Source organism: Abrus precatorius, unplaced genomic scaffold (assembly GCF_003935025.1).
Source record: "Abrus precatorius isolate BTA unplaced genomic scaffold, Abrus_2018 Scaffold4, whole genome shotgun sequence".
Lineage (NCBI taxonomy): Eukaryota > Viridiplantae > Streptophyta > Magnoliopsida > Fabales > Fabaceae > Abrus > Abrus precatorius.
The window spans coordinates 18,048,792-18,069,761 of NW_020874384.1; the positions used below are offsets into that span (position 1 = coordinate 18,048,792).

At 27.9% G+C, this 20,970-nt stretch overlaps 1 protein-coding gene across 1 annotated transcript; it reads right to left on the reverse strand.

The window, feature by feature from the left end:
* Window positions 1-16,367: 16,367 nt before the first annotated feature.
* Window positions 16,368-17,154, reverse strand: LOC113865569. Its single transcript, XM_027500230.1, has one exon. It carries the CDS (start codon window positions 16,973-16,975, stop codon window positions 16,631-16,633), a length of 345 nt encoding a protein of 114 aa, XP_027356031.1. The 5' UTR covers window positions 16,976-17,154; the 3' UTR covers window positions 16,368-16,630.
* Between the last annotated feature and the right edge of the window lie 3,816 nt (window positions 17,155-20,970).

Genomic DNA, 20,970 nt, shown 5'->3' on the forward strand with positions numbered 1-20,970 from the left:
TCGTCTTTGGACATGGAATTTAAATGCACAAGATACTCGGGTGTCTGATTGTTATAACTCATTAATTGCTGCTACAAGGAAAATTAATTAGTTTTAAACAAAGGGAGGGCCTTTCATTTTCATTGAAATTTCTTTCGTTTCTGCCTTTCTCTTATCTTTAATTAGTAATAAAGATAATACTAGAACAAACACCTGAAAATGCATTTATGCTTTTCCCCCTTTTCTTTTTGCTTTTAGCATCACATGAGCATGCTTTTTTTGTTTGGCTAATGGTGAAATTAGTCTAATAAGTCAATTAAACCGGTCAAATCTACCCTACTTCTTCCATACATCTCAAGCCACTCAAACAAGGACCACCCTAGCAACAGACTCTAGTGCTGAATCCAGCCCTCAAATTTGAAGCCTTTAATTCAGTATTTTATTCTAGTCATAGAAAACCTAGAAAGAAACCTTTAGTAGATACGGTCATGGTCCATATGTACATTTTCTCCTTATATATTTGCAACGGGGACAGCTCACTGTATTTACAATTTACCTTTACAATAGCGTGTGAAGGACTAATCTTCCAATGACAAGCATAAAATTCTTTTCCTTTAAGTAAAAGAAATAATAATTGATCTTATATAGTAAAGGATAATATATAATTTAAGTTCTCTTCCATGATAGATCAAATACTTTCTTTGAGCTTCTTGTTAACAACTAAGAAATGTCGCAAATTTCACCTGAGAAATTTTGGCGGTAGTCCTTTGTCTATACTGCATCTGATTAAATGCAGTACTCGAATCCATTTTTCGGTGGGGGTGATGGATTAGGACCAATTGACGCATTCTCTCCACAGTCCACAACGTAAAAATTTATAAGATATTTTTTCTTTTTATTTTTTGTTTTACTTCGAAAATTCGTTAGAAAGCTTGTTTATTGTTTTGATGGAATCCATGCTAAAAGTGAAAAGGGAAGCAGATGAAGTGCAAGATCAAAATATAAGAAATATAGTAAATGAAATCGATCGATCTTGTTATATAATTGAGGGGAAATGATAATTTTAACGACATATTTTGGCTATTTTATTAATATCAACAAACATGGAAATTAAATTTGAATATGTTGGAAATTTTGTTATGAATTTAGAAACTCTACATAAAGATATAGATTTTATGTACGATCAGACTGACACGTAAATTGCTTTTAAATAATGTTCGAAACTTCCTATTTATAGAAAAGAAAGAGTATAAGATTAAATTGGTACACGAGGGGAGAAAAACAATAAAAGTGAGAGAAGTCAAAATTAATAATCTATATGTTTACAAACATCAAATCCAGATAAAAACATTATGTTTTTTTTTCTTTAATTTCATTTTTAATCACTGAACAAGCTCTACACAATCGATCATTGAGTGTGTAAATTAATTGGCGGGGACTGTTCTATTTATTAGAAGTTTCAAATTTAGAACACTAAAATTGTAACTATAATTAAAAATATCAAAGAAAAAAAATTGCTATACATCATAAGACTTGTCCAAATTAGTGAAATATTCAACGTGGTGTTCTAATACGGGTGGTCTTAAGAAAAAAAAAAAAAAAAACACTACCCGATTGCCATCATCAGTCCAATGCCAATTTAATTCAGAAGCTGCCACAAATATAGATCAAAATGGGAGTACTTTGTAGATCTTTGTACGTCCATGTCATGACTAGCTCATTTCTTTGAAAAACAAACAATGCATAGATGATCTGGTTCATTTTAATTTGTTCAATATATATATAGATAGTCTAAGAAGATAAACCACAAAACGCCCTTTCCAACCGATGCTTTCTTCCCTTTCTAACAACAAAAAAAATGCATCCAACGTTCAATGTATATATGCATAGCTTACCGGCAACATTAGCACAACTGGAAAGTGATTAAAAAAAAAACATATTTTGGCAAAGTATAGTATAGTTGGCGGTTGAAAGCTTAAATCACAGAACCCTAAAGTGGTATGGAAAGGATGACAACACAATATATAGTTTGACTTTTTATTAGCTTCACAAGAAAAAGAAAAGGAAATTTCCGCTCCTGACATCAGATTGTCTGTGTTAACAAAATAAAGTAACTGAATGGTATAGAAATTGGGTGCTTAATTAATGAAGGTCTAATTAATCAGATAGCAATTTAGCTCTTAAGGTTAATGAAATTACCCGAAAATGGCTTAATTAATTTGCTTATCAATTTTCTTCTTAGTTCATTAACTGTTAATTAATGAAGGTCTAATTAATCAGACAGCAATTTAGCTCTTAAGGTGAATGAAATTACTCGAAAATGGCTTAATTAATTTGCTTATCAATTTTCTAACTGTGGAAACTCAAAACCCTAAAGAGATAAGATATATATGTTTTTTCATATATCCCTGGCTTGATCTTTCGTTGTCTCTTTTTCATGATGGGTGGTGTATATATACCCGAAACAATATCATATCAAAGGAAAACCATGTTTCTTGACAGTCTGAAATAATCAAAAGACGAGCTAGGTTTTTCCAGATGCTTTAAATAGCTATTAATCAAGAGGACTCAGTCTCTTAACTTCATGTAATAGTAAGTCAACTGAGAATAACGCCAAATTAAAAGTCATCGAACAATTAGATAGAGTTTAAATATATATTTATATATAATTCTGAAAATTGGTTCTGTATCCAAGCACATGTTTGCCTCGGAGACAGGTGGAAATTGAATAAGCTTTCGGTGAAGTAGAGTTAGGTACTGCAGGTCAACATGCTAAGAAGTAATTAAGAACAAATCAAGAAAAACATATATAATTAAGAACAATCTGGAAAACACACAAACCTGTGATATGTATGAGATCGATGTAATGTAAATATTGTTGGGTGATAGTGAGGTCCCAAGCTGCTAGTTAGGGTTAGTCCAACCATAAAGGGAAAGCTAGAAAATAAATAAACAAAGAAGTAGATATATAAGGTAGCAGAAAGTGAAAAGAGTAGAGGGAGAGACACAGTGGTGGGATGACAGATAGAGAGTAAGCACGCATAGCTTCAAGCATGAAGCACAATATCGTGCAAGAAAGTACCATGTGTGCTCACTCTCTTCTGTCACCTCCCTTACCCTTGACCCCCATAGAATTAATGAAATTTGTTATGTTGTCGAGTGGTTCCTCCCTTTAACTTGTTTCTGAAGGGTTGGAAGGGCTATGAGGAGACAATCATTTAGCCCTTGTTTCTTCTATATTTAACACAAAAATTGTTCCGTTTACATGTATAGAAGGAACAAATAACAAACTTAAGATGTTGTGTTGTGTGAAGAGGTGAAGGGAGATACAGGGGTTTATATAGAACCTGAAAGAGAATTTGCTTGCATCATGTAAGTGAGGAATAAATGTGGGTTTATCTTACATTGGCCATTCTACAATATTTTAAACATTTTTTCAGAAGAGAAGAAAGAGAAAGCAGAAAAAAGAAGTGTAAAACCTTTATCTTTATTATCTCTCCACCCATATGCAACTAGCCCAACTACAAAACTCATTTATTCATTGTTGTTACCAACGCATCTTGTAATTCTAAATCTATTAACCTCCAATCCTCACTATTCAACATCCCTTGATGCCCTACCTTTAATTATCTTCATCTAGAAGAGAAATGCTTATTTGTTTTCAAATAAAGAGAAATCTTTTTTTATCATTAAATGTCTATTATGAGTAAACACCCAAAAAAATGATAAAATAAATATGGCGCTTGCCTGTCTTGCCTTGATTTGATTTGCTTCAAGGACACTAAGTCTTCCCTACTATAAAAAAATTGTTAATACAAGCTTTTAGAGTTGATTTTTTTAAAGTTAATTATATTTTTATAATTATAATATGATAAATATAGTTTATTAATTTTCATGCTTAAAATTACCCTTTAAAGTGGATATTAATAAAATTGATAAAAATAATAGAGGCTAATTTGAAGATATAGATATATGTTCCAATTTAACTTGATATGTAATGATTAAATTTATATTTTGTTAAAAATAAAAGTGATAATTTTTATTTATATATATAGATATATAATATTTTTAATAAAAAATACTTTTATTTTTTCACATTAATTCTTAAAACGATATTAACAAAATTATTAAATTATAAAGTTAAACTTACTTCATTTTACTATTTATAAGAGCCATATGATTTAATTTTTGGATTTGATTAAGTTTCAGCATGTATTTTTATATATTATTTTATTTAAAATATGCTTAACGTATGATTTATTTGAAGCAAATATATATATATATATATATATATATATATATATATATGTGTGTGTGTGTGTGTGTGTGTGTGTTGATTTACTTGATAGTGATGTATATATATGTATGTGACCTTATTATGATATGAGTTTGTGGTTGGAATTAGACTGAAGGAAAATAGGTTAAATTCTGGTGCAGGGCATTCTCGCTGCAGCGAAAAGACTCTAGGTGAAAGGCATGTGTCTGTCGTCTTCTCGCTGTAGCGACAGAACGACAGTTTGGGTGCATTTCTGAGTGCAGTCTCACTGTAGCGAGAGTCTCGCTGTAGCAAGATTTTGCAGAAATCATAGTGCAATTTCCTCTGAGTTTTTCGCTGTAGTGAGAGTGTTGTGATTAGAGGGGTTTTAAAAAGGGGTTTAGGGTTTGAGAATTCATTTTCTCGAAATCCCTTCGATTCTCTCAACCCAAAACCCTTTTCAGCTGATTAAATTGCATCCAAAGCCATTCGGGAGATAGATTGAAGGTTGAATCCGTGTGGGAAACACTTGGAGGTGAGTTTTAAACGGTTAGGATTTTCATTTTTCCTCCCCTTCCCCTTTCTCTGTTTTTGGTGATTTCTGGGATTTTCATGGACTTTCTGCATGTATTTAGGTCGAGATCTGTGTGGGGAGCACATTCGAGGTTGAGTTCGAGTGTGGGTCTTCAATCCAAGGTAAAGGAGTAACTCTACCCTATCTCATTGTTGTGATTTGTTGTTAATTTGTTGAATATTGCTATGTGACCGAGATAGAGGATAGTGATTGTGTGTTGGATGAAATTGATGTGCAATGTGATGTGTGTTAGAATAGTTAGGCCCGTGGGGGTGATTGTGTGATGGAATGTCGTTGATTAGTGAATTAATGTTATCGTGAATAAATGAGGGCTATGTGTCGTATGTTGTGGATAAAATGTGGGCTGTGTACCATGAATAAAATATAGGCTATGTACCATGTGTAAGCATAAATACTGTGTGTGTAAATGAAATGTATGTGAATGAGATGTCTTAGCGCCGTTATAATGTGTTGTGAATGGTTCAGCGATACACTGTGGGTGTGGAAGATGAGGATGATAGGAATACCTTAGGGAGAAGAGAGTGGTGGTGACACCGACTGTGGAACGGGTGCACCACAGGCCACACACTCTCTTCTTGACTAGACCTCTGACCACTACCTTTGTTGAGCGACCCGTAACTATCTACGTGGTATCCGTGAGGTGGGGGTAACTGGCGACCATCCATAGTAAAATTTGTGATTATAGTGCCACAGTCAGCGTGGCTAGCGTGCAGTGAGTGCACAAGACTGTTGTTTGTTAATTTCATATATATATATATGATTGTTTAGTGTCATGAGTGCATCGGTGACAAATTAAAAAGAAAATGTTGTTTATGTGTACTTTGCGTGAAGTATAGGCAAGGTGAGACTCTATGATAATTATATATAGAGTAGTGTAGAGTACTCACCCTTACATTTATTTTCAGGTAATCAAGACGATTAGCACCAGACTTAAATTTTATTTTGAAAATGTTATAATTGAACTAATATTGTAATAGTTATTTGATATTAATTTGTAACTCCTCTTATTTTAAAATATCTTATGAAAATTTGGTTATTTAAATTTATAAAATTATTATTTAATTAAAATTAAATTTAAGGTGTTATAAGATTGAGTTGAGAGGACTTTTCACAACCTGTGAGGAACTAGGGCGTGAAAGGAATTAAATTTTTTATGTTGGTAAAGGATGGTTGTATTCGGGTGTCAATTTTTACATTTTTGCCATAATTAAAGGTAAAAAATAGGATAATTTGTTGGTTGAGGTTTAGATTTAACTTATATGGAGTTTAGTTAGATCAAATTTATTTGTTAAATATATAAGATTAAATTTTTAAAAAAAATTAGATGAAATATTAGATTTCAGCTCACTCAAAAAGTATTTGGGCTTATGTTCTTGTTTTATTTTTTAAAAATAACTTTGTTTATTTATAAATAAGTTTAGACATGCTAATTTATTTAATTAATTTATTTATTTACAAAATAAATTTTTAAAAAAGTGATGTACCATATTGCTTTTTACTTATTAATATTAATGTGATATACCACATTACTTATTAGTTCAAAATATCACTAATGTAATATGATTGGATGGATGTCACATTTTACAAATTAATAAATAACAAGAATTGTTTTAAATTTTATGATAACTGCAATTAATAAAAAAATAAAAAGACTAAAATTAAATTTAATCATATTTATAACACAAAATATATTTAATTTTTTAATCTCTAAATTTATTTATGCTTGTAATGTTGTAGCTTATGTGACACGCATTCAATGATACACAGATAAGATTTTTCTTGATACGGGAACAGATAAGAATCTTTCAAGCTGGGAAATTTCATCTGATTTTTCATATATAAAATAAAATAAGACTCCCGGAGATTATTGTAGGTAGTCAGAACTGAAGTCTCTACGCCACCCAAGTCCTTTAAAGATCAACTGTACTGTACCTAGCTAATAAAATTACTCAAACTTAAAAAAACATATATTATCCTCTTTGTTTATCTGTCATTTAAAGTAATTAAAATTTATTTTTAATCATTTTAAAAAAGTTTAGATAATGTTATTTTTATTAATTATACCCTTAGTTAAATATAAAATACTATTTAATTAATAAAAGAAATGAACAGATATAACAAGAAATAATATAATAATTTTAATAAATATAAATATATTAAATATATTTTTAAATTCATGTATAAAACCTTAAAATTAAATGGCATATAAAAAGGAAAAGGGAGCATATTACTTGCTGGGTAATATACATAACATGCAACTGAAACAGTAGTTAAATTAAATAATCATCTGTTTAGGATAATTTGATTAGCCCCAGAGTGCATGCTTTGGTGCAGACGCGTGGTGCCCATGGTGCTTCCATAGGTATTATAATTTCCAGATCAAAGAATTTTTAGCAATAATACACGCGATCAACAGCGGCTATATATACATATTTCACATAAATTATATTTAAATGATGATTTAGTGCTTGATTTGCAACAACTCATCACGGTTCTCAAACTTTTTAATCAACAGTGCAATTTGTTTAACTAAATTAAGCATATGAAAAAATGATTCCCCTTTAAGATAACAACAGATATAATGATTCCTATAAATGAGAGAAAGTCATGGAGATATAATAAACATAGTATTATTGTTGTCCATATTTAAGGAATATCCATGGTGCCCTTGTTCTTACACACAATATGCTGCAGATGAATTGAAGCCCAACACATGGAACTATAATGGCAGGTCCCTTTCCTTTAATAAAAGAGAGAAAGGAAGGAATTGCGTTAAAGAACTAATTGAGCAGTTAGTGCTCAACACAACCTCATACTCACAAAGATCACGCAAAGATCCAATGCGCCGCTAAAGCAGATTAAAGTATATATGCTTTATGCTTTATTTTAGTTCAAACATTATTGTTGTCATTAACGTTAATGTTCGAAGCAATCGGAGCAAAGCGTGATTTTAGTTTGAGGCACGTTATGCCTGTCACAATTCCCACATTCACTATTTAATATTAAATTTATATCCTCCTTTGTCCCTTCTGCTATATATCGATGCATCGCATATCAATTTGTTATAAAATATAAAAAATAGTTAATAACTATTCATTTAATAGTTAAAAAATAAAAAATTAAGGGAATATGACATATAACCCCGTGATTCGAGGGGGTTATGAATTATCTTTCCTTTTTTTGACTGCTTTTTTTTCTTAATGGTTTTTTCATTCATCAAATTTGCTCAAACCGCTTCAAGCTCTAAATATGGACATCTTACAAACTACATAAAATCTAATGAATATAAACATGCAAATCATTACCCAACTTATGATAAATTTTTTAGTTAACGTATAAACTTCCAATTTATAACTTGTAAGTTAGTTTATGAGTTAATTTTGTGCAATTAAGTTCTAGTTTGAATGATGATATGAGGTGGGGTGGGCTATCACAAAAAGGGAAGATTTAGGTTTCCCCATAAGGAAGGATGTAAGATTTTCTATAATTAAATCCTTTTGTTGCAGTGGAGAGGATGGATATATATAATGTTAGATGCTTCAGGGGAACTTGAGAGAATAAACCAACAATTTTATGGATATATATAGAAAGCCCACTTGTATCTTCATCATCAACAGTTATGATAAGCATCTTCTTTGGAATAGCACGTTCTACATTCATCCTCTCAGTTGTCTATGGGTTCTGTCCATGGCCATAAATACAATAAAAAAAATTAAAGTCATGTATTCAAAGTTGGCCATGGTATTTGCCTCCCTTTATATTATAATTTCTCTATATTAAAATTAACTTATTAATGTAAGTATTAAAAGCCTATATTTATTTGTAATAAAATATAAATAAATGACTTAAATATTTATTTTAGTCCTTAAAATTATAAACACAAATCAGTTTAGTCTTTAACTTTATAAAAAATTTACTATAGTTTTGAATATTTTTAAAAAAAAAATTAACATTTTTATTGAAAATAAATAAAATAAAATAAATTTTATAAAGTGATTATTGTCAAATTTTTGTAAATTAAAAATTAAATAATTAACACTTACAATTTAAAAACTAAAATAAATATTTATTATCAATACATTGTATTAGTAATATAGATATATAGGATCTAAACATACGATAATTTTTGTTAAATAAATATTGTTAATTAAAATAATTCTAACATTTATTTTTTAAAGTATATTATAACTTATTTTTGCATTGAAAGTCAAATATACACACACAACATTGTTAGTACGATCTTCTAAAGTAAACCCCGTGCTCATAAAAAAGAATATCACGTCCTTAGATTATTTGTCTCAACATTTCTAACTAAGATAACATAGTTAGGGTTATTTGGGAGATATAATAAAAGAATTTGATGACTATTTTTTATAATTTTAGTTTTTATAATTATTTTTAAGTATTTAAACTTAATAAATTATAATTAAAAATATTAATTATATTAGAGATATAAAAATAAACTATATTTTAAAATATATCAATATTTATATGTTTGAAATTATCACTAAGGACTGAAATTAACAAAATTATTTTTTATATTATAATTTAATTTATGTCATTGTTGTACCAATAGAATATGATAAGTTTATTTTTAATGTTTATCATATCTTACTCTCTAACATAAGTTTTATTTTATAAAAAGTCAGAATTATAAATAAATAAAATAAGATAGTTTATTCAGTTTATTAATTTGTCTTATTTATATCATGTTACATTATTTTCAGTCTTATCAAAGGTTTGGTTCCATGTGGGCATTCATGGCATCATTGAAAAAAATCTTGAATTGGCACATCGTGTGGTTGGGATGGTGAAGAGGGGGAGAGTGATTCCAACAAGATATGTGGTGGGGCTGGAAGTGATGGCGTTGACTCTGAAGAGAAGGGATAAACCCTAATCCTTATAGTAGTAATACTAGTGTGCAGGGTGGACATCCTTTGGAATTCGATACTCAACACACCACTCCAATGTGTTGGAAAGTGGCAAACATAACCAGTGGGTCAAAGCGAGCCCAGGCCTTGCCTTATCAGAAGTTAATGGGTCAATTCAATTTCTATTCCCTTTTGAATTTTTTATTTGATAAATAGTTGTGATAAGAGAAAGATGGTGGGGCTGTAGTTGGAGGCTTTGCCAACTCACTGGATCAGGAGCAAGCATGCATGTGAGCAGAATTTGGAGCCATGTGCTTCATATCCCACATTCATATCTTTTACTGCTGTCACTGTGCACGCCAATATTGGTTCAGTGTGGCGGTGTACCAACATCTCCACCTCTGTCTGCACTATTACACTACCTACCTACTGTGCTTCGGAAGCTGCATAGATTTCCCTCCTCTCTTTAACTCTCTTTTATATACAATTTCTTTTAGTATGTTGTCCAATACTGTAATCAAATTTTATAAATAAATGTTATATTTATATATATATATAATCCCTTAAAAGTCTTTACAAAAAGAAATTTGACTTAATTCCTTTTGTCATATTTGTTAATGGTAAGAGAATGGTTGCAAGTGTGAACTGAATTGGAATCGAGATACACGGTTTCTTTCCTGTATAATGATAAATTAAGCATAAACTAAAAGATAAAACACTCAGTTCTTCTGTCCGGAGGTTAATTGCTGCATATGTTTCAGGCCCGGTGTTGAGAGTAATTTAGAGGTATGATCGCTTAGGGTCCAAAATTTAAAAGAGGGTCTAAAGTAAAAATTGTGTCTTATTTTTATTTGAAAAAAAATTCAGCTCTTACAGTTTGTAGTTGAAAAAAATAGAAAAATAATTTTTTTTTTAATTTCTCGCACTTCACTTGCTATAAATGTAGTCGACTCATTAATCTTTGTAGACTCAAAACTTTATTTAATTTCAAAATTTTACTATTCTTAACATTAAATCTCATAGAGAATTTTAGTTTTTTTCTAAAAAATTATATAGTTATTGAGTTTGTCAAATTTACAGATTGTTATTTAAATATTTTAATCAATTATAGAATTTTTTTTACGGTTCTAATGACTATATCATTAACTGAAAGAAGGTTTTTAAAGTTAAAGTTAATCAAAACCTACCTAAAGTGATCAATGTTACAAGAACCGTTAAATGGTCTCACAATTTTATCAATCGATAAAAAAATATTAATGTTAATGTTATCATTGATGATTTTGCATCTCAGAATACTTATAAAACTCATTTTTTATGATCTTATGTGTTTTTATAGTTAATTATAACATAAGAATTGGTTGAATAAAAGAATATTTTTTTATAATTTTATTAGAAAAAATTAAAGTTATTTAAAAAAAAGTATTATTTTAATAAAATTATTAATATATAATTTTATTTTGTTTATTATATTTTATAATTTTTTTAAATGGTCTAATTTTTTATTTTGCCTAAGGTCTTAAAAAGGTCAAGATCGACCCTGATGTGTTTAAATTAAGTTTAGCAACTTCTGTGCATGCTTCTAAATAATTCTTAGAAAAATCCAAGCTGTAAATTAAATAGAGAAATATAGAGAGAAAACAAGTAAATAATGAAGTGTGTAGTAAAATAATTAATATGATAACAAAATGGAACTACCTAGAGATTTCTCGTGTCACTCTGTTTCTTAATTCATGCCTGAAGCTTAGCTTGCTGAACTATCCACAAACAGCAGAGACCAAGTTGTCTTTTACTTTGAAATGCGATCCACAGTAGAAAAAAAAAACATTTTCACCCAAAAAAAAGACGTCATGTGTACTCGCATGTGTACTACGAGTATGATACTTGGGGAGTGAAAAATTGAAATGAAAAAGAAAATGAAAATGAGAGAATCAAATCATAGTTTTTTTTTCTTTTCAATTTAGATTTAAATCTTAAAATAAATTAACAAAAAACAAAGGCTAGAAAAGCAAATTATGCAACGATTGATTGTAACTATTTTTACAAGCTAAACTATATTTTTTAATTTTTTAAAAATTCCAATAACTATAATAATAAGTAAATTCTTTTTAAATATAATTAAAAATTAAACATGTTAAAAAATAAATAAAATTTTATCAAAAATCAACTAATTATTAGTCACATTAGAGATAAATTTAAGTTGAATTCTTTATCATTGTAAAAAAGATAAATCTAAATTAAATTTTTTATTATTATAAAAAAAACAAATTCAAGTTAAACTTTTTATTATTATAAAGAAAATAAATTTCGTCATCCTAAATTTGAATGACCATAAAGTTGTTTGCTTAATCATTAATAAAAAACTCTTTTTAAATCCTATAAATAAAAGATGTTATAGAGTATGAAGTTTTATGATAAAATAACTCATTATTTAATCTTTGTTATACAAAATTTATTTTAGAAAGAAATTTTAATGAGTTTTTTTATTATTTAATTGTGTAATTTGTTATTAACAAAGTTAAAGCTCTTGAGTGTATTTGTCTTCTTTAAAGTAATCATTCAATTATTCTTTAACTGTATGTTATCTGTATCGAAAGATAATATTTCGAACATTGTTGGTTATCAGTAGTAAAATAATGAGTCCCGTAACTTATTGTCCTTGAAGGAAAAAGTTGTACTATCCTAGAAAACCTGTCGTACCGTTTGTATTAAAAATACGTAGTTTTAATTAAAAACAATTGAAATACTGAAACAATTGGAGACACCTAATAATTCTCCATTAAACGAGACATAGACAGTTCATTTAAGACAAATATGAAGCATGATATTTTGCATCGCGTCGCGTATCCCATGCCTATGTGGCTAGGGCTCATAGCTCAAACCTTTATCAGTTATCGGTATTTTTAATGTTGTTTATTAATTATAATTATTTTATTTTACTAATTTATAATAATATTAAATATAATTCTTTATGAAAATAAAATTTTATTTTGAATCAATAAATAATATCAAAAATATTTCAAAAAATTGTATCTAATTTGTTTTCTTTTCTCATTTAATGCAGGTTACAATTTCAAGGATGTGACAAGTTTTGTAATAATAAGATCTTCATTTTATTTTGTTATGTTACATTTGTGATCATCAGCTAGTTCAAATACAGGGAAAAACAAACAAGCACAACTTACCATTTTTATAGTAAGATAAGATTCAACTTCATCTCACTTTTGATCGATATATATTCATCATATGTATTTTTATCTTATACTAAAAGTTATCTTTACAACAAGTTTAATTTTTTTAAATATTAAAAGAGTATAATTTTTTATATTAGTATAAGTTTAAAAACTCTTATATTTAATTTAAATTTTTCATTTAACTTATATCTAACGAATTATAATTTATTACTCTACTAACTGTTAAATTTAAATTAAATAAAAGACTCAAATTAAATATAATTTTTTTTAAATTTATACCTCTTTTTTCAATATTAAAATTACCTATTGTTAAGTTTTGTGCTAAGCCTCTTGCATGCATCATAGGAAAAAAGCTCTGTTATTGAGACACAAGTACTGGTTATGCATTTCACTTATATATAACTCAACTTGCATACTTTTACTATGTAAATTTTTTTCGCACACAATATTTATAGTAGCACAAAAGCAATTTTTTCTTTTTAACTTGTATCACCATTAGCTGCTATCAGCAATAGACATGCTGCTTGACCTGTACATGACTAGAAACACTTTTAATATAAAGATATTTCGCATAGATTCTCACATGTCCAATATGCTTATTTGTAATAAAAATTATCACATCACATTCTTTTATTATATCTACCAAATAAACTCTTAATTTATAGATATTAGTTGACAATATATATATAATATAAAATTACTTGTATATAGTTACTTAATAATTTCAGCTCTCAATGTTATTGATTCATGATAATAAAAATATGCTAAAATCCTTAATGAGATTGAAGGATTATCAATTCGTGGTCACACATAGAACTCCTGTTATGGGCAAGTGTAGTAAATTAACATTTTGCTAATCCCTGACGCTATTCATTTGATAATTGTGTCATTGTCTACCAAGTGTAACGCTCATGAAAAAATATGTTCTATCTACCGTAACACTTTAATCCTATCATTGAGTCGATCTTGCCTCATTCCATTTATTCCAACAATAATAAACAGTTTAAATTTAAAAGTGTCTAACACCAATCATTTACTCAAGGATGGCGATTGACTATACCCAATTAGTATTCGCAAAAGATACAATGCTTACTACATGCTCATAAATTTGAAAAAATATTTAATTTTTGTTTTAAATTAATGAATGTAATTCTTCTGATATCTTAAAAATTAAATAATATTTATACTTTTTTCCAATAAATTACTAACTCTACTATCAATTAGTATAAAATTAATAGTCATCATTATTTTACGCACACAGAAGGCAATAAAATATATTCTTAATTTACAAAGCATCATAAAAATTATCAAAAGATATTTATGATGAGAAGAAAAATAATCTTTTAATATGTAATTTTGAATTCAAATATGAAATGTGCGTGTGATTCACAAGTATGAGCGCTCAGCAAAGATGACATTTTGAGTAGCACTCATCATTCATGACTAGAAAATAAATTAACTTAACTATATTGAACCTTAGAAAAAAAAGGTATCTGGGGAAATAGTGAACCATGAAAGCACTATTTGGGGAAGACTGAAGAGTGAAGAACGCAAAGTGACAAGCAAATATAAAGGGAAAACTTCCTTGGTTCCAGCGAGGGCCCAAATTGTTTTGTAAATGAAGGCCTATTAAGCCTTTCTTCCTTCGGCTTCAAATCACAAAGGGCCTATTATTTTCAACATATGGATTTCAAATCCAAGAGATCTACCAAATTGGACCAAAAATAAAATATGTAAACAGTGGCACAGTGTGGTGGCCGATGCTCACACTGAAGCATGTAAAAACCCAACAATGGATAGCCTTTTTCATATAAAAAACAAAATGGAACATTCTCTTAGTCTTTATTATAAGAAATAAATAATAAATTTCAGAGATATTAGTTATTAATTTTTTTTTATATTTTTCTTTTATTAGTATAATTAAATATAAAAATTACTAACTACACTATTTAATATCATGAATATTTTTAGAATAAAATTTATATTTATAAAAAATATAATAGACTTAATTATTATTTTTTGTCCTAATAATTTAGTCTTTTGTTTCTTATAAAAAAAATTAAAGAGAGTATTTGGATAGCACATAAAATCAAAGCTATGTATATTCCAAAGTAAAATTTGTTGCTTGAAAATAAGTTGAGTATGTATCTTAATTTCATTTAACAATTTTAAATTATAAATTAAACGGATACTTAGCGCATGTTTGGAAAAGTAATCAACCTACGACTTGTAAGAAGTGAAAAAATTTTACTTTGACAAAAATTACTTTGAAAAGTGTTTCTTCATTGAAATGGGAAGACAAACGTACCTTTAACAGACAAAAATTATAATATATGGTCTTGCGATTAATTATATTTTTGAATTTATTTTTCTTATTCTCCTGATTCGTTCTTTATTCAATCATACTCCCTTTGGTTTGTTTAAATAATCAAGAATTTGATTAGTCTAATACTTACCAACAATCTTTGTGATGCGGTATTTTAGAATCTGTTACCACTTTATTATGAGTTGACTAGTGCCCTTGCTTAACAACAGTAAATGAAATCAATACAAACAAGTACTAAACCTGAGTTACTTTATATAGAAAATGTATTCAGTGAGAAGAGTTATTTATTTTTTTTTGAAAATGAAAGGAGTAAATTTAAACCTTGCAATCATATATAAATAATTAAAATTAAAAGAATTAATAAAATATATAAATACCTAAAAATGTTACGTGATTAAAAAAAAACTTACATAATTAGTGTGTTTTAATGTTGAACATTTATAATAAAATGTAATAATTAAGATGCAAAGTATGCGTGGCTCATCAAATCGCACATTAGACTGCCTTTTTCCTAACCAACATACCAAATATTAATAAGGAAAGAAAGTAGTACTTTCCCCTTTTTGTTTCCTTTCCACTAAAAAATACCATATGATTATGCGAATCAGACTCCTATTATTGAAGAATTCACGGGCTAGTGACACCGGCCACTGCATTATCTGACAAACACCCTACAGGAAACTTACTTGAAACCTGGTCTCTGTCTTGTTGCTTGTGGAGTTGTGGTCCATATCTCATAAGCTATTCCTTTCAATTATTTGATTTTACAATGGCAATACCCATGCAAGAGCATCGATAATGGTAAGCAAAAGACACAATTGCTTTTAATACACAAACAATTAAATCAAGTTTTAATGTAGAAGTTATAATTAATAATGTTAAAATGGATTTATGGTTAAGTAAATTTAACTTCAATTCAAAAGCTCAAACGTACCAAAAATAAATAACCTTAAACATTTATGTAAGCAAAATTCCCTTGAATTATGTTTTACAAGATAGGAAGTGGCTTGTCAAAAGGGAAAAAAACAGGCCTAAAATCCACTTCCCACCCACTGAAGCTATTTGTGCAGAACTAATTCTGTTTCAAAGAAGAGGATTGTTTGCAACCTACAACGATACTATTTAAGACAGGATTGCAAAAGTACAAATAACAGAAGTCTCATTCAATGGAAACATCACTACATATGATTAAAAATCATGAACAGCAAAATAAATATAATTTCATTTCATCCCTCAGAAGATCTTCAAGGACCCAATAGGCAACAGGTTATTTAACATATAAACAAAAAGTTTGGACAAACACAAGCAAACCGATCATAACCCATCAATGATTAATCTACAATTCTCCTCATGAACACCAATCAATTTAGATTTGTAAAAGCAGAAATTGAACTGCAAGTAGCAATTAAACCACTACCAGCCATAAACCACTTGCGAGTACTTATTCTTAAGCCACCTGAAGCTCTTTCGGAATGACCCTTTGATCTTCCCTTCCACAGAATACATTTTATAGCTGGCAACCCTCTTTTTCCTCTGAAGCTCAGGATCAGCGATGCTCCAAGACTTGGAGAAAGAAGACCCTGCTGAAATGCTTTTTCCTTTCTTCAACTTCAAGTCCTTAGGACCCATTTGAGTTTGTGAATAGGAATAGGAAGCACTATAACTCCTGAGATCATAAGGCCTGGGAGCTCCATAGTAACTTTCAATCTGCATCATTTGCCCATTTGCATAAGACCTTGATCTTCGAAAGTCCTCCATGAGAGATGAATTGGGCAGGGAGAAAGAAGATTGAAAGTGGGTTATCTGTCTTAAAGTCTTGAGCTTTTTAATTTTATTAGAAATATGATCAAAAAATGAGGGACAGTGGTGATGTGGGGTCCAACAAAGACCACAAGAGCTTCGGTCTCCGATGGCTTTGGCTGGCTTTGTTTTACTTTCAAAATAATTAAATTCCATCCACTGTTACTGACTTTGAGAATTTGATGTAATATATGTATATTATTCATCTTTAGATGGCGTGTTTAGTGGGGAATCATAATTGTCTAATGTTTACGCTTTTAAAATTCTTGAGGATTTTTTTTGCTTTTGACCCAGACAAAGGATTCCCCGTAGGACAATTCATGTGATACCAATTTTGATCCCTTTTCACTGGCCAATTTTCAAGAATCAATGTTCCAACTTCGTACGGAAAAACTGTTTAATATTTTTAGTAGATAATGGAAATTTTAAGATATAAATATATTTAAATTTAGATGTCGATAATCAGCGAAAATTAAAAAAAATAAATTTAGATTTAACGTACTACCTCAAATTTATGAGATACTATTAAAACAGATTTTTTTTCATCAGAAGCCCTCAAATTTTAAAATTGATGTTAAACTTAAGTTCATTTGAATTAGTTAAATAGACTTGTTTAAGGGAATAGAAGTTTTCTAACACTTTTTTAATTTTCTATTCATTAAAGTCAGAGTAAAAAACCTTGTTTAGGATTAATTGAATTGTTTACTACTTAAATCAACGTGAACCAGTGTTATTAAAGTGATACTCAAATGCTTATGGGGAAAATTTTACATTTACGGAATTTGTGTACCATTCTTATTAATTATTGTAAAATTTTTGCATAGCCTTAATTTTATGAGCTGTTTGAATATACTAAACCTGCAACAAATATCTCACAATATTTTCATTTAAAAAAATATATACTGCTTGCTTTGGAAATGTCAAATATTCATTAGACGGTACTCTATTATTTTTAAAAATTTTGTTCCCATCAATATCAATATCTATTATTATGCTTTCTGAATGGCAATACCATGTTACATAACTTAAATTTATATTTATAATTTTATTTTATTTTTAGATTTTTTATTATTTTTTAGTTATTTAAATAAATTAAACTTATTATAAATAAATATTTTATCTAAAATTAAATTTTATGAAATCCACCTAAATTGAGCCCTATATTATAAAATTCTTAACAAAACTTAATAATAGTATATTAAATAATTTGTAATCAATATCTTAAAACACTTATTAACACGACTTTAGTTATTTTTTAACATAACGATTAATATTTAATAACTTTTTATATATTGTCCCAATTTACGTTTCAGCTAGCTCCATGGGGGTTGACTTAAGACTAGGCAAGCCCGCTTTGATTTTTTTTGTTTTCTGTATTATTATTATTATTATTATTATTGTTGTTGTTGGTTATGTTTCTTTAAGCTTTTGACCTTTAAGTTTGTGGTCAAAGTAAAACAACATTAATTTAAAATTTTAATTTTAAATTAAAAACATGAAAATTCAAATTTTTTTATATTTTTTTCGAAAAATAAAAAATGGACTCATAGGTTGTCTATTTAACCAGCAGTTTACGTGTAGTAAACAGGCTAACAAAATCCTTTCTTACAGTTGAGTTGACTCAACTTATTGTAACTCAAAACATGGTATTAGCCCGCATTAAACCAAATTAAACGGGTCAAGTTTATCTAATTTGACAACTCAATTATTTATCAGCATCTTTCTATTTTTTATTAGTCCATCAAAAAAAATTATTTGTCTTTATGATAATATATTAGATGATAATTTAATGTAATAAATATTAAGAATAATTACAAAATTGAAGGAAAGATATTTAAATCAACAGTATAAAATATTATCTATAAATTTGATTTTGTTTTGTAACGTCATCTCTTCTAATATTATATTTCTCATTATGCTGTGTAAATTTATTATTTTTTAGTAAATATTTATTTTATATGTTTATTTAAAATAAAACAGTAAATTTTTCAATTGTATTAACTTTTCTCTTTTCTTTTATATTTAATTTTTAATTTTTTAAATTGAGATTTCTCTTTTTATCTCTAAATTTATTCATTTATATTCTTGAGTATTTTTATTTTTATTTTTAAACATTCCCTATTTAAGTTACTGACATTTGAAACTTATTTATCTGAATTAATCGTTTATATCGATCTTATTATTTTAATTTTTTAATTTTATTTTTTACTATTTCACTTAAATTAAAAAAGACGAATATCAATAGTACCATTAACGTTTTGGTTAAGTAAACAATCTTGAAAAAAAATTAAAAATATCATTAAAAAATCATAATTCTTTACTACTCATTTGTTAAGTAATTTAGAATATTTAAAAAATATATTAATATTTTTTAATAAGTCTTGTTAGGACATTCATTAACAAATTTTTATTTTTTTTTTGGCTAGATTCATTAACAATATTCACTGCGTACCCAACAAACTTAATACTAATTAACCTTAATTTACTTAAATTTCGATAAAACACTGACTACAACACTTGTTTGATTTACAATAGAGCCTGTAAAGCACGTGTGGTTTAGATTTTAGCAAAGCCGACATAATCATTTTTAAGTGTCAATTGTCAAACATGCTTTCGATCTATATTTCAATCATAAATTATTGAATTTAATAACCTCCAAAGTATCTCTTCACAAAGTATTTTAAATGTTAGGACATATGACGAGTACATTAAAGATATTATTTAATAAATTTTTATTTATTAAATGTTAATTTTTTTTAAGTATTAGTGTTAAATATTTTATGCATACTTTATTTAAACAATTTTTGCATTCAGGTATTGATTGGTATTTGTTATTTTTTCCCCAATCCAAAAGCTTCATTTAAAAAATAATACTCTTTGGGTCCTCTATCTATTTTTAAAAAATTATAACTGATACAGAATAATTATATCCACCCCTGTATAAATAAAATAAAATATAATTCGTTATGTCAATAGTGATTTTTAATTTTATTATTTCATTTCACTTTACAAAATAAAATGCGCATACACTTTAAATTTATATTAATATATTAATTTATATATGTTATTTAAAAAATATTAATTTTAAATATATTTATTTAAAATATAAATTTATATCCTCTCTTCTTTTTCTCTCCAAATATTATTTTTCCAAACAACTCCTGAGGACTGAACTTTTATGTTAGTATCAAATGAGAAATTGAAGTCCAATTGTTGTAAATGGGGGACCACTCTGCCAGGGCATGTGCACAGTGCATTCACCAAATAAGGAAGAAATAAATGTGATTATGATTGTGTTATTTGGTAATATATATCAGAACATTCTGTATGTTCTAAATTGCTCATGCCATGGCTTTAGTCTTCGCCAACGTATCTAACTTGTAAACCGTGTACGACAAGTCACTACCCGTAGTATGAGTGGTTTAGCGGATAGTTGACCCAGTAAACGATAACCATTGATACAGTACCACAAATCCGTGACAAGAAATCTCTCAGAAAAACTAGATGTAACCTGACGCATGCAAACGTGTCTAAAGAAAAAGTAAAACAAATTTTTGGTTTAAATTTTTTCTGAAAATTCATTAAATTTTACTTTTAGTATCCATAACTGCTTTAAAGTTTTAATCTTTATATTTTTAAAAATTATTAATTTTAGTTTCTTATTAATGTGAAATGGCTACGTAGCTTAGATATTACTATAGGTCAAATTTTATTTTGTATGTCACTTTTCTGTGAGATCGTGATGGTGAAAAGGATCAAAATCAATAAATTTTCTAAAATGCAAAGATTAAAGTAAAAAATAAATAAAAATTTAAAGAGATGAAAATAAAAATTCAGTATTTCTTTGAAGGACAAAAACATATTTAATCCATTATTTTTAAAGTAAACAAGCAAATGGGTATTTATTTATAAATTTAATGGATGAAAATAACAATATATTTAAAATTAAATAA